This window comes from Terrapene carolina, unplaced genomic scaffold (assembly GCF_002925995.2).
Source record: "Terrapene carolina triunguis isolate 2854851 unplaced genomic scaffold, T_m_triunguis-2.0 Scaffold261, whole genome shotgun sequence".
In the NCBI taxonomy this organism is placed as follows: domain Eukaryota; kingdom Metazoa; phylum Chordata; order Testudines; family Emydidae; genus Terrapene; species Terrapene triunguis.
In genome coordinates, this window is record NW_020664612.1 from 1,265,824 (window position 1) to 1,280,241 (window position 14,418).

Sequence of the window (14,418 nt, forward strand, 5' to 3'; positions counted from 1 at the left end):
CCCCCCAGCCCTCTGCCCTGACCTCAAGTCGCCCTGCTCAGCCCACTGCAGGCCTAGGTGAACAGAACCCCAGGCTGGCAGTGGGCTGAGCAGGCTGGCGGCATAAGATCAGCATTTTAATTTAATTTTAAATGAAGCTTCTTAAACATTTCGAAAACCTTGTTTACTTTACATACAACAATAGTTTAGTTATATAATATAGACTTAGAGAGAGAGACCTTCTAAAAAACGTTAACATGTATTACCGGCACGCGAAACCTTAAATTAAAGAGAATAAATGAAGACTCGGCACACCGCTTCTGAAAGGTTGCCTATCCCTGGCATAGATGTTTGCCTTCCCATCACGTGGAAGAGTGATTGCCATCTGCTGGCTGTTTGATGCACTCAGTCAAGTTCCTAGTAGACAGGAATCAACATTGCAGTAGAAACACTGAGATGATAGACATCTCTTGAGTGTCCATGTCCAGTCAACCTTTGGACTCTATAGTAAACTGCGCTCTCACAGCTTATCCTTCCAGGTCAGGGAAGAGGAACATTGGTAGGGTGGGGTGGAAAAGCTTGCTCAGCTGCTGCTCCTGCCCCTGTTCTATGGCGAAAGGCAGAGTTTGACTCTTCAGCACTGCAATTGCTCACTTTTTACAAAGAGCCTTTCCTCCTTCCCGAATGCTCCTGGACTGTAGCCAACTGAGCCTCCTCGATCCGTGTAAGCAGGTGAGCAAGGGTCTGGTTCTCCCCACCGCTGGAGAGGGGATTTCTCTAGGAATCTCCAGAGGACATCTGCCTCACCCGGAGACTAGCCTTGTCACCTAGTAACCCATTGCAGCCAACTCTGAAGAGGCATTTATTTAGTTCCCAGCCCGCTGTACTTCGCCTTTACAAGCCTGTCATTTCATTTGGGTGGCCTCCCTCGAGGATTGTTCCTTTCTCGAGGCTGCTTTGGGGTTAGTCTGGCTTGCTCAGAGCAAATGTGGAAGATACGACACAAGCCAGTACTTTTCCATGGCAGAGGAAGGGAGAAAGGGGCATATGCAATGCTTAATTTGTGCCAGGGCCTGTCAGGGCTGAGCCCTGGCACCTCTGGGCTTGGCAGTTCATAGCCAGGCACCTCCGGGTTTGCTGCGTCAGTTATGAATATAAAAAAATTGCTTGAGCCCTTGCACCTCTTTCATTACAAATTTAAGCAGTAGGCAGATGCAGTGTTGGGATGGAACTACTGGCCCAGCGCTCCAGCATTAGGCTTTGTCCTGGTTCAATTGAGCATTAAATTGGACACAAAGGATTTGGGCCTCCTGCCCCCCTGGCGCAGGGAGATTGGATGCTTGGATAGAATGGTTTAATTGTGTACATTCCTCTTTTGTGGCTGTTCCCACCCAATGCCCTTGACTGAACGATTTGATCTCTGTTACTGCTTCCGGGCCTGCCTGATTGGGAAATACAAAAGGGAAAAAAGACATTTTCACAGCCACCATCCAGTTATTTGTGAAGGGCTAAAGCAAACTCCCCCTGGGGGCCTACGTAGCATTTTGGGGTGGGCAGGAGCAAGCCTCCCAGCCTGGGTCCACAGGCTCGGGCTAGCGGGGTTGGGGTTGATGCTCTAAAGAAAGCTGTGCAGATAGTGCTTTGAAGGTGCAGCTCGCGCTGGAGCTTGGCCTCTGAAGCCTAGGTAGGGAAGGGTCGTGCTAAAGCAACATCCCTGCCCTATGCCGGGGATAGACATTCCCAGGCATAAATGCAGCATATGTGTGGCATGTGAGGGGTAAGTGACAGCAAACAAGAGAGTGAGGAGAAAGGGTCTGGGCTACATTTCAAGCTGTTCCTTGTATTGGCCCTTCTGTCTTGCTCTTCCCCACCCTCCACTACGTTCTCAAACGTAAATATTTTTTAATAGTCGTTTCGTTGTACGTCTCATTTTAAAAGGATACTGCCGAGTATAGGTAGAACCTAGCTTTGAACTATCTTCCCCCCCCCCCCCCTTTGTTTGCCAAGCTCCTCTAATTTCCTAAATAAAATACAAATGTGGTGGTGCTGTCTCATTTTACAACTATTGTGGTGCTGAGCCTTTGACCTATTGAATGTGAATATACAAGATGATACAATTTGCGTTTGATATATTTAACTTGAGACTAAAACGTGCAATAAACAGTATTGGAAATTCATCAGATTGCTCCAGGAAGGGCGGGATATCTGCACAGTTATGTCATCTAGGCTGATGTGATACATCAAGATCCCTCTGTCCTGCCAAAGCGTAAGCACATGCTGAACTTCATGCGCAATAAATAGCCCCACTGAAGTCACTTGGGCTACTCACTGTGCATAAAGTTAAGCACACGCAGGATCGGGGCCACAAAGCACTGTTTGCAAGTATCACACATACAGAAAAGCATATTGGATTACGATGACCTGTATTTTAGAGTGCTCACCAGAATAGTCTCTGACTGCTTCTACATTATATGCTCTTGTTCAGTCGCAAAGTATAAGATTCAGGGCAGGAGTTTTTGTGTGAAATTCTGTGTTATGCAAGAGGTCAACTAGATTGCTCATAATGGTCTGTTCTGGTCTTAAAAATCTGTGGGTGAAAACCTCTCTCCATTGAAATCAATGTGACTCCTCAGGGTTAGCTATGAAATGTTATTTTAAAATGTGACCTGCACTATTGGACCGGGTGTTGAAATAGCAAGCATGTGAAATTGCTGACAAGCAAAAGCTCTGGGTCTCTGTGATCTCTCTGCTCTTAGGGAACTTGTCAAATGCCACTGTACTGCTGTATATTGACTCAGGTTCATTTTCTGTTGATATTGCATCTGGGTGTGAGGGAAATATTTGTGCACAAATGCAAGGCTTAAGAGAAGCACTATGAAGCACCCCATAAATACATTTCTGACTGAAATCAATAGGATTGCCCAGGGTGTAAGTTAGGCCAGTATTTAGTCCATCTGTGTGGTTAGATACTTTCAATAGATTTTAAGGCCAGAAAAGACCGTTATGATCATCCAATCTGACTTTCTGAATTGCACGAGCTATGGAATTATACCCAGGGACTCCTGCATTCAGCCCAGCAATCTGCGATTGAACTAGAGCATATCCTTTAGAAAGACATCTGACCTCTGCTCTGGGGATCTGTGTTTGTAAAGTGGCTCCTGTATAAAAACAACTTTGAGCAATGCCAACTCAGTTCTCATCCACCACTCAGGAGAACAGACTGTTGGCTATATTGTGAACTTCTCTGTTGGAAGCAGCTAGGCTACCTCTTAGTTCTAGTTAGTTCCTCTGGTAATCAGAGTGCAGAGAGGCCCAGTCAGGCTGTCTCTGCTCTTCTGTTCACACACTGGCAAGTCCCGACTTTGGATTTGGGCAGAGAACTGCTTGCTGGTCAATGTAAAGTTACCCTCAGATCCTTTCCAGTCTGTCTACTGTAAGTCTTGCAGTTTTCAGCCTTCAGACTCCCAGCATACTGGAAGTAGGTCTTGGCCAATCTGCCATTTTAATATGCTCTCCCCTGCCCCATAGCTTTTCAGGTGGCAGCGTTGCCAGGTGCGGGAGAGAGACTGTTTTCTATTTTTGTTACACAATGTTTATTGATGCTCATGGTTACGCTTTGGAGTAGCTTCTTCAGAGATCCTGACTGGCTCACAACCTAGGTACTAGTATACCTGGTTGGGATCAAAAACCTCCTCCCACTGCTTGTGCAGCGCCCAGCAGGGCATGCCGCCATCAGCCTGTGCTCCGGATTGGAGGGTGTCCTCACTCCAGAGAGGAGCAAACTCATCAGAGCCCTCCTGTCTCAGTTAATCAGTGTTTTACTGAGTTTGCTTTGGTGATCACAACTGACTTTTGGGGGGGGGGGGGGGGTGTTTTTTTTTTCTCCAGTAGCTCTCACTGTGAGATTCATCACCAAGAGATTCATTGGGGATTATGACCCTACTCTAGGTAAGCAAGTATTTAATAATATTATTATTATTTATTTGTGTTACGGTGGGGCTGAGGGACTCCATCGCGCTAGATGCTGTACAAAGAATAGTAACTGCTCTATTAAATATAAGCTTAGTAATCCGGAAGCAGTTTGGCCTCAGGGTTGTTTTTTGGGGAGAGAGGCTTTCGGCGCACAGAGCCAAAAGGGCCGAGTGATTTCCAATGCCCTCGTATTTGGGTGTGTCCAATCTGAGCACCCTCCTTCTGAAAATCAGGCCCACTGAATGGTGTGTCAGGTTGGGCACCCAAAAACCACTAGTCATTGTAAATGTAGGTCATTCTGTTGAGTCCATGTTATTCACTGGACAGTGTTTTCATGTGCAAGTGTGGGGTTTTTTGGTGGGTGGGGGGGTGTCCTGGAAATTTCTCAGCCTTGCTGCATTTCATTGAAGAAATGGCTGATCCCTAGTGGAAAACTCAGATCAAACAACCCTGCTAATTCCCTGTCCGTCCTGTACTTTCTTGAGTTTGCTTCCCACGTTTGTTAAGACTAGAGATGTTTAGTACAAAAGTAAATTTGTTTTCCTTTGGGAGTTCCCCTCTGCCTGCTGCTTATTCCCTTGCTTGGAGTTGCTCTCTGTAACGTTACCAAATATTTAAACAGTGCCGTAAATATACCTGGTGCTGTGGAAAATGTGGCTGGTTCCGTGCCCCAATGAGCTTACAATCCAAATAAGACAGGAGAAACGGGGCAGGAGGGGGTCAGTGTGCCTGAAAGTCTGAGACTTAGAGAAAGGAATAGGGGAGAAAGGGAAATGAGGAGGACTGGGAAGAACACCGGAACCTAGGGGGATTGGGAGCAGAGGTGTAAGTGGGGGTGAGATTTAACAAAGCTTAAAGGTGAGGATGAAGTGGAGTTTTGTGCAGAACCAATGGAGGGATTCAGGGACAGGAGCAGGTGGGCTGGGAGGGAAGATGGCTTTAGCAGCTGTGTGAACAGACTTGGGCAGCCAGAGGAAAAGGTTACAGTCACTGGGGCAGGGTCAAAGACTCAACAGCTGCGATGTCACAAACCAGAAAACGACACCAACAAATGGGAAATAATGCTCAGCCTTGATAGCACTTGACAGACATTAATTAACATCCACAACAACCTGTCACAAGGTACATAGGCAAGTATTATCCCAATGATCAATGGCAGAAGCAGGAATAGCATTCAAAGCCAAGATTTTCAAACCTTGGCACCTAAAGGTAGACCCCTAAATCTGTAGTCTCCCAAGTAAGAGCCTGATTTTTAAAAGTCCCAAGTATCCAGCAGCTCCCATGACACTTGTGTTCCTGAGTCCACCCTATGATCCATCCACTGGACCATGCTGTCTCTTGGAATCAGAAGCAAGAAGATATAGACTCTGGAGGGGCAAATATCCTGTTTTCATACACATATTTCTATTAATAAAGAATGGGGAAGAGAAATCCTGGAGATAGCGCGCTCTCTCTCTCTCTCTCTTCCTTTCCCCCCCCCCCGAGTTGTTGCTAAGCAAGATGTTGTGGGATTTATTTCCTGGAGATATTAGTGAGGCTTTAAGCATTTCACTCCATATTTTATGTCGAAAAACCAGTGCAGATACAAGCATCAGTGCAACTTTTATCTCTTGTTTAGAAAAGCAAGATCTCCTCCTATCCTATTTGTGTGTAATATGAGTCGGAATGTAGGCAAGCTAGAGGGTGTGGATTAGCAGCGCCAGTGGGGCTGAACAGCAGTATTAAAATAAATTATTTTTAAAAATAGCTTGAAAGGACTCTTATAGCTTTTAAGTCCCTCTTTGTTGGCAATGAAATCGCCCTCATTCTCTTCCTATCCCTTTTGTTCCTAGAAGTCTGTAACCACTGATCACTGCTGTCTCTCCCACCCTTGCATTGCCAACGGCACAAAGTCTGCTGATGTGGCTTGGATTTTTTTCTTTACTTCCTTGTCTGTGTCCCTGGCTCAATGGCCTTGCATATGAGGCCAGGGCCACGTGTGGGGCTAGTTTGGGGCAGATGGGATCCATCTCCAGAGGACTTAGAAGCACCACAGGAATCTCACATGGATGGTTCAACTTTCCATTTGCTGAAAATGGAAAAAAAAAATCAGTGCAGATAGCTCTCCCACTGCGATCCCAAGCTGCACCAGTCCTTGCAGAAAAATTACCCAGAATGCAGCACACCAGGGAGGAGTGCCGGGAACTCCGGGACCCATACCCAGAAGGTGGCATATCACAACCAATACAAAACAGTGCTACTCTGGATGTAAGGCAAAACCTTCCAACAGTGCTGCGCTTACAGTGTAGACTAGGGTGACCAGACAGCAAGGGTGAAAAATCAGGACAGGGGGTGGGAGGTAATAGGCGCCTAGATAAGACAAAGCCCCAAAAAATCAGGACTGTCCCTATAAAATCGGGACATCTGGTCACCCTAGTGTAGACAAACGCAATAGGAGTTAGATCAATTGGATTATAGACACACATTGATATTACTCTCTAATGTAGTCAGGGCTTTTGGGGGCGAGGGCATTGACAGGTGGGCATAAAGGAATGAGATTTGAATGAGATGCTTCTGTGCTCCCATGGCTGTTACTGAAGATACCTGTGTTTGTTGAAATAAGAGCTTTTCTCCCTTAAGTGTAGGGTGACCAGATAGCAAGTGTGAAAAATCGGGACAGGAGGTGGGGGGTAATAGGAGCCTATATAAGAAAAAGCCCCAAATATCAGGACTGTCCCTATAAAATAGGGACATCTGGTCACCCTACTTAAGTGCCAGGGCTGCTTGATCCTGTAGTGGCATCACTGTCCTGTTTTTGTGGCATTACAGTTGGTTGTCACGGAATTAGCTGTGACAACAGAAATCTAGCCTTTTGACTTCCCCGCAGGACGTGGCGAAGGGTTGGGGGCAAAGGTGCGTTGCAAGAGAGAAAACAGTCTTTAAAACACAGATTTCTTTGACAAATAGGAAAAGGAGCTAGGAAAGTGTTGCCAAAACACATGCCACACAAACAGATTTATGTATAAAAAGATTGTACAGGATATGCAAGTCCCTTCCTCTGACCCAACACGCTCTGTTATCACCTTCTAGATCTCAGACAACAGAGGGATGCCCTTGGGTGAAGATGAACTAATAAGACTTGTCAGAACCTGCTTATGCTAAACTCAGGGGAGGTTTGGGCGTTTGATATGAGAACCATGTGTGGAAGGAAAAATGGCAGCTTTTTGCACTGTTCACTTCTGTGTGTCATGTTTTCTTTACTGAGAAGGCTGCGCTCTGACAGTGTTTCCTTTAGGAGAGGTCCTGACCCTGTTCCCTTTTGAAGTCACTGGCAAAGTCCCCATTAGCTTTGGGGGCACCAAGAGTGGGCTCAGAGTCTGCCTGTTCAGTTTGGTGCATCAAGCAGTTACTGTGTCATGGGCAGGCTGATGACTCTTTTCAGTGAGCAGAGAATTTCTGAGTCCCCCTTTTGTGTCATCTGTGCCTTCTCATTTAGCTCTTTACCTGACTGTGCGGAGTGGAATCCACTCATGCTCTGTGCAGGGATCAGGGAGTTCTCATGCATCTTTATTTCCTACAGAAATGATTTATAGACACACGGCTGTCATCGATGGGGAGATGGTGCACTTTGAGATTCTCGACACAGCAGGACAGGTACGGTCACGGTCACCGCTTAATGGGCAATCAATGTCAGAAAATACTAACCAGAAATGGTCCCACGGGTGGAGCATTGTCTTTTCAGTCTGTGGTGGTGTTGTTGGCCCCATACGTGCGTTAGGACAGATGGATTGCAGCTGGGAATGTGCTGCAGCTGCCCTGAGAGGTAGTTGGTGCACATCTCTGTGTTATGAGGCTTAACCAGTTAGTGTTGGCACTTGCTGGACAGTCACTTGAACGGTCCCAGCAAAGGCCATCTGACAGCAGCAGACCAGGGTGGCAGGGAGGGGCACTGACTGGAACAGCGTAGGAAGCCAGCACCAGTGGAAGAAGAGATTTGAAAGCAGCACTTATGCCAGACAGAGATCCAGGACTCTCTCCCATGTGTGAAATATTGAATGGTGAGGCTGTGACTCCATCTTGGGGCACGGGGGAGGGATGCGCTGGGGGACTCCAGCTTTGCTTCTGTGCTTTCTGACCTCACCAGAACCCCTTGATGGGATTTCAGCCACATAATTCGTAGTTGCCCATTGATATTCTCTCTTTTCTTTTGCTGCGTACAACACAGCCCCATTTTATCTGCAGTGTTTGGAAATATCCAATACCCACAGATGAAGAGAAGAGTGATCCCCTGTGCTGAGGGACACATAACCCCACTTTGGGTAGCCAGAGGCAGGCTACCTAAGACCAGCCTGTCTACATTTACCCAGATATACTTACCACTTTAACCCAACCTCCTGACCCCGTTGGGCATTGCTGCTGTTTTTAACAGCATGCTGTAAATGTACATTGCACTTTACAGGACGAGAAGCCCCCGTCCCTGCCAGGCAACAGCTCAGCAGCAGCAGAGGTGAAGTTGAAAGGGCAGAGGGGGGGCCCTATGGCTGGCCAGTGGTGGAAGGCTGCTCTGAATACAGAGCAAAGGAAGGGGAGGGGAAAGCCAGAGGGTGGGCAAAGGAGACCAAGGAGGCAGCAACACTAAGTGATTTTGAGGAATGCAGAGAGGAAGAGGAAATAGCAGTGGAGTTGTGGGCGGGAGTGAGATTATGCAGGGCCTTGAAGGGGAGGACAAGGACCTTGAACTCGATGTGGTAAAAGGCAGGAAGCCAGTGCAGGGGCTGGGGAGGAGGAAGGCGACGTGGTCAGAGCAGTGGGTGAGGAAGGTGGCTTGGGGCCTGACCCAAAGTCCCCAGACATGAAAGGGCGTCTTTCCAGTGACGTCAGTGGGCTTGGCTCAAGCCCTATAGCAGCAGTATTGTGGCTAGACTAGGGAGGATGAAAACACAAGCCACACATAGAGCTTGAGGGACCATGTGGCTACGGAGCTAGAGTAAACGCAGGCACCGAGAACACACACAGACTCTTTGATTTGCTAACGGCTGTGGAGGGTTGTTTGCGAGAGGCATGTTGCATCGTGATCATGTTTAGTTATTTCCTGTTAAGATGCTGTCAAGGCTGTATCCCCACTTTGAACTTTAGGGTGCAAGTGTGGGGGCCTACATGAGGACTTCTAAGCTTAACTACCAGCTTAGTTCTGGTCCGCTGCCACCATTCCCTACCCTGGGAAGCTTTTAGAAACCTCTCACCAATTCCCTGGTGAATACAGATCCAAACTCCTTGGATCTTAAACAAGGAGAAATTGACCCTTCCCCCCTCCTTCCTTTCACCAACTCCTGGTGAATACAGATCCAAACCCCCTTGGATCTTAAAACAAGGAGAAATCAATCAGGTTCTTAAAAAGAAGGCTTTTAATTAAAGAAAAAGGTAAAAATCATCTCTGTAAAATCAGTATGGAAAATAGCTTTACAGGGTAATCAAACTTAAAGAGCTCAGAGGACCCCCCTCTGTCTTAGGTTCAAAGTACAGCAAACAAAGATAAACACTCTAGTAAAAGGTACATTTACAAGTTGAGAAAACAAAGTAAAACTAAGACGCCTTGCCTGGCTTTTTTACTTACAAGTTTGAAATATGAGAGACTTGTTTAGAAAGATGGGGAGAACCTGGATTGATGTCTGGTCCCTCTCAGTCCCAAGAGCGAACAACCCCTTAAAACAAAGAGCATACACAAAAGCCTTTCCCCCCCAAGATTTGAAAGTATCTTGTCCCCTTATTGGTCCTTTGGGTTAGGTGTCAGCCAGGTTACCCGAGCTTCTTAACCCTTTACAGGTAAAAGGATTTTGGAGTCTCTGGCCAGGAGGGATTTTAGTACTGTACACAGGAGAGCTGTTACCCTTCCCTTTATAGTTATGACAGATGCCCAGCGGCTTTCTGGCATGGCTGCCTGTAAATTAATTATTACTGCACAATGGCCTGCTGCCAATCCGATGTCACAAGCTAAGCTGGGTCACACTGGGTCAATGCTTAGATGGTCAGCCTCCAATGACCACTCTGCAAGAGGTGATGTTGGTGGCCCCTCGGCCTCGAATCAGCACTGATACCCCAGAATGGTATTACAGGGCACTGCGCACTGTTGAGTTTTACCATTGACCCCAGTGGGAGCGAAAGCAGGAGGTGGTCCAATGCTGGTAAAACATTTTGAGCTCATTGCATTAAAAAGCTGCCTCGGGTGGTGATGCTGTGATTTCTGTTCTCCCCTCCCTAGGAGGAAGACTCCTTGCAGATCGAGGAGAAGATCAAGTGGGGCGACGGCTTTGCCGTGGTGTACTCTGTGACCGACCGGTGCAGCTTCGACGAGGTCATGAGGCTGTGCTTCCTCATCAACCACATCCACTCGAGCCCCAAGCGGAGCTGTGGGAGTGACCAGCCGCCCGTGGTGATTGTTGGCAACAAGAAGGACCTGCAGTTTGACCGGATGGTGTCTTGTGAGGATGGTGAGAACCTCTCCAAAGCCCTGAAGCATCCTTTCTACGAGATCTCCACCAGGGACAGCTACGACGAGACCGTGGTGGTGTTCAACACCCTGTATAATGAGCTGATGAGACAGGGGCACTTCTCCCCGGGCTCCTTCAAGAGGAGGGCCGTGTCTAAGCTGATGGAAAAGATTCCAAAGATGCATGCCAACTCCACCCTGAACTCTGGTGGCCGGAGCCTCAGCTTCAACTCCTTCAGGGACTACATACCGGAGTGAGCCCCCACATGGGCAGGGTGTGGGAGAGAACAGTGCCCCGGAGCAGCCCGGATTGGCAATGGACAGGCTGCAGGCTGCTCACCTTCCCAGTCTAGAGAGCGCTGTATGTTGCAAGGGTGGGTCCTTTCAGGCATCTGAATTCCAGGAAGGTCACAGTGCAGATCTGTGCTGGCTTCCTACAGGGAATTAGCAAGAGGTGTGTGGCTCAGTGGGGTTGGTGCATCAGCCATTCACCTGTAAAGCCCAGGGGTTTACTTCCTTGCTTAGATTCAGCAGTGAAAACTCATTTGGGAGGGTCTCCCTCCTCCTCCCCATCCCCATTCTGTGAACATCACAAACTGCCACTGAATTTAACACAATTGGCAGGCTCTGCTCAGGAGAGGTTTGGGGGCACTGCAGGCTAGGACTGAGGTGCAGACTTGTGTGGGCGCCCAGACCATGGTTACCAGGGTCTGCTATAGGGCAAAATCGAGATGCATTGGTAGAATTGGCAGGAAGCTTGCACAGCACATGCTGTCATTCTGCCTGGCTATTGATCTCTCTATTCCATGAACACAACATCCATAATTTAGGCCAAATAGCGTACGTTGGATTTGTCAAAGCAGGTCAGACCAAGGGTCCGGCCAGCCGTGTCTGCTGTCTCTACCGATGGCCAACACTGGATGCTGTGGTTACGTACAGCTGTTGGTGTATGGATGCCACTAGCCAGGAAAGTAGCCAGATCCCACTTCGGCAAACTTCTTCAAAGTGTTTCCAGCATTCCCTGCCCCCACCCCATTTCCCACATTCACTTAGGACCTAATTCTGCACCCATCAAAATCAATGGCAAAGTTCTCATTGACTGCAGTGGTGCAGAATGAAGCCCTTAGTGCCTTGGAGATCACACCATTGTGACCCCACCAGCTCAGTTTGACTCTCAAAGACTTGCACGCAAACACTCAGCACTGAATGTTTCACTCCACCTGCAGCCTGCTCCCTTCAGCATGGCACACAGATCCTCTGAGTGACTACTTTGGTGGGCATGGGGAGCCTACTGACACAGAGATCATGTGGCCGTATAGAGGAAAGAGCCTTATTTCTGACTGTCATAAATGTCTTAGATCGGGGTCGGCAACCTTTCAGAAGTGGTGTGCCGAGTCTTCATTTATTCACTCTAATTTAAGGTTTCGCGTGCCAGTAATACATTTTAACGTTTTTAGAAGGTCTCTTTCTATAAGTCTTTAATATATAACTAAACTATTGTTGTATGTAAAGTAAACAAGGTTTTTTAAATGTTTAAGAAGCTTAAAATTTAAAATTAAATTAAAATGCAGAGCCCCCTGGACCGGTGGCCAGGACCCGGGCAGTGTGAGTGCCACTGAAAATCAGCTCGCGTGCCGCCTTTGGCACACGTGCCATAGGTTGCCTACCTCTGTCTTAGATGTATGTCTCTAGCTCGGATGATGGAGAAACTATCAAAGGACCTTGTTTTCCCTCTTACAGCTCTCTAGACTTTTTTATTCATTTTTTTTTTTTTTTACACTCTGAGGAAAATAAATCAAGTGAGAAAAGAAAAACAAAGTCTGTGTGAAAAGTGCCAGCCCCCAAATGGATTCAAAATTTAAAGGGGTGCCATCAGTTTAAAATTGAGTTGATTTCAAAATAGGAGTTAAAAGCAGTTTGGTGCCCTACCCCTGCCTACCCGGAGCTCTCCCTGCCAATCTGTGTGGTTTTTTCCATCCTATTTCTATGGTAGTGTTTACAATTTTTGTCTTTCTCATGGCTGTCTGAAAGATTCACAGAAACTGGGGAAACTGACTAGCAGCTATACAGGAAATCAGTGAAACAGACTATGCACAAAGTGAAATAACCTGAGAAGACCAACACTTTCCTGGAATCTCTTTCACATGGAGTGTTCTTAGGTGTCACTTGTAACAATAATAAGGGATAACTTTGAGACAGAAATGGGATTTTCAAGTTGGCAATATCCCTGTGAGAGTTGCATGATGGGAATCCAGCCGTCGCTCTCCATAGGGCTGGGGGCAAGGCATTCTGATAGTAAGGTGTGTGTGTGTGATTATGAGAGGAAGGATGGTCTAGTGGTTGGGGTGCTTGCCTAGGAGACCTAGGTTCAATGCTCTGCTCTGCTACAGACTGTGTGACTTTAAGCAAAAAGCTTAATCTCTCTGTGCCTCAGTGTCCCACCTGTGAAATGGGAATAATAGCACTTCCCTACCTCGCAGGGGTGATGTGAGGATGTTAAAGATGGTGAGATGCTCCTATGCCCCAGTAATGGGGGCCATATAAGTAGATAGATTTGATACATAAAATAGATTTGCTGGCTGTTCAGTGGCCTGTTTGAGCTGTTACAATCCCAACGTTACCGACTAATTACTAGTGACACCTCGACTATAGAAAGTGAATGTTCCCTCTGCTTTATTTTTCTGCATTTAAACTATAGCTGTCTCCCTTCCTGTCTGTCAGGCACTGACCGTGCGGCTTGTACCACAGAGAAATGTTTAAATGTAAAAGAGAAAACCACTTACAGTGGCATTGTATTAAAAATATGCCTATTAATCCCAGGTTTTGTGAAACCATTTTTGGTTTAAGCTACTTGAGAGAGTGTCCTTTAAATAGCACAGTAAATAACATCTTAGGCCAGGAAAGGCAAAGCTTTCAGATTTTGCTGTCCCACTTCAGCCTAAAAGAACCAGGCACATTTTAATGTGGGTCGGGTGGCTTGTGTTGGTTGCTGCACTCTTTGCTGAATCTCTGCATCTTGTGTTCTTTGTCTCACTTTGGGTCCTCCATCTCCTAGGGGAGGGGCATACAGGCTTCTTGCACATTCCTAATGAATCTAGCATTTGATTTAAATTTCCATATCACTTCTGATGAACAGAATATTTGTACAGGATCTGCAGCTAATGTCTCCAGACCTAGGCCTGTTAAGGGACTCTGTCAATCCAAGAGGATTTTTCATTTTAAGCACCATCTGTTCCCTGCTGAATTTTCTTAGAAGCCAGTATGTGTGTACTCTCCTCTACTGCCAGTCTCTGTAGAATGCATTTGAGTTACTGCACATCGCAAATCAAGGAGACGACATTTCCAGTGAGACCCCTACTGAAATCTGTGCTAACAGTCACCTGGTAACCACACTCATTGATCCTAGGAGCCAGTGAAATATTAATCTCTGTGGGGATTACTCCATCTTAATGGCATTGCTTTATAGCGTGGTTGAACAGTGAACAGAACACTAGACATCCAGTGGAAGAGGTTTCAGTGTATATGAGGAAGACCAAACATCTGGGCTGGTAATTCTAAATGTGGATTAAATGGAGCAGAGAGAGGAATCTGCTGATGCACAGAAGAACTGATTCTTTGTCTAGTTATTAATTGTCCCATCTTTGTAAAAGGTACCAGTTCAGACATGCTCATCAGGGAGCGAAATCTGCTGTTGCGGGCTGGGTGGAGAGATCTCTATGGTCCCTGCTGTGATGTACAGAATTTTTGTATCCCACTGACAAAACTGTTGTCTTCATGAACAAATGCCTCATTAGGGAGCAGACAGCCATCAACACGTGCTCGGCTTCCAGCTAGCAATATCTCTTCCAGTGTCTTCACACATGAGGGCTTTCAAAACATATTCCTGGCTTTCTAAATCATAGAAATTAGAGATTTGAGTCCCCTTCTCTCTATCCCCCCTGCGAGTATAGGACTGTTCCTTCCAGAATATAGCTTTGCTACGTGTGATGGATTTGCTAAAG

The 14,418-nt window shown here is 46.8% G+C and overlaps 1 protein-coding gene across 1 annotated transcript in view; it reads left to right on the forward strand.

The window, feature by feature from the left end:
- LOC112121873 (ras-related and estrogen-regulated growth inhibitor-like) overlaps positions 1 to 11,199 on the forward strand; it is a 21,490-nt gene extending 10,291 nt beyond the window's left edge. Inside the window, exons 2-4 of the mRNA XM_026657655.1 lie at positions 3,871 to 3,927; positions 7,511 to 7,584; positions 10,190 to 11,199. Of these exons, the coding sequence (XP_026513440.1) occupies positions 3,871 to 3,927; positions 7,511 to 7,584; positions 10,190 to 10,675 (617 nt within the window). The 3' untranslated portion in view covers positions 10,676 to 11,199. The remainder of the gene's footprint in view (positions 1 to 3,870; positions 3,928 to 7,510; positions 7,585 to 10,189) is intronic.
- Positions 11,200 to 14,418: the final 3,219 nt, after the last annotated feature.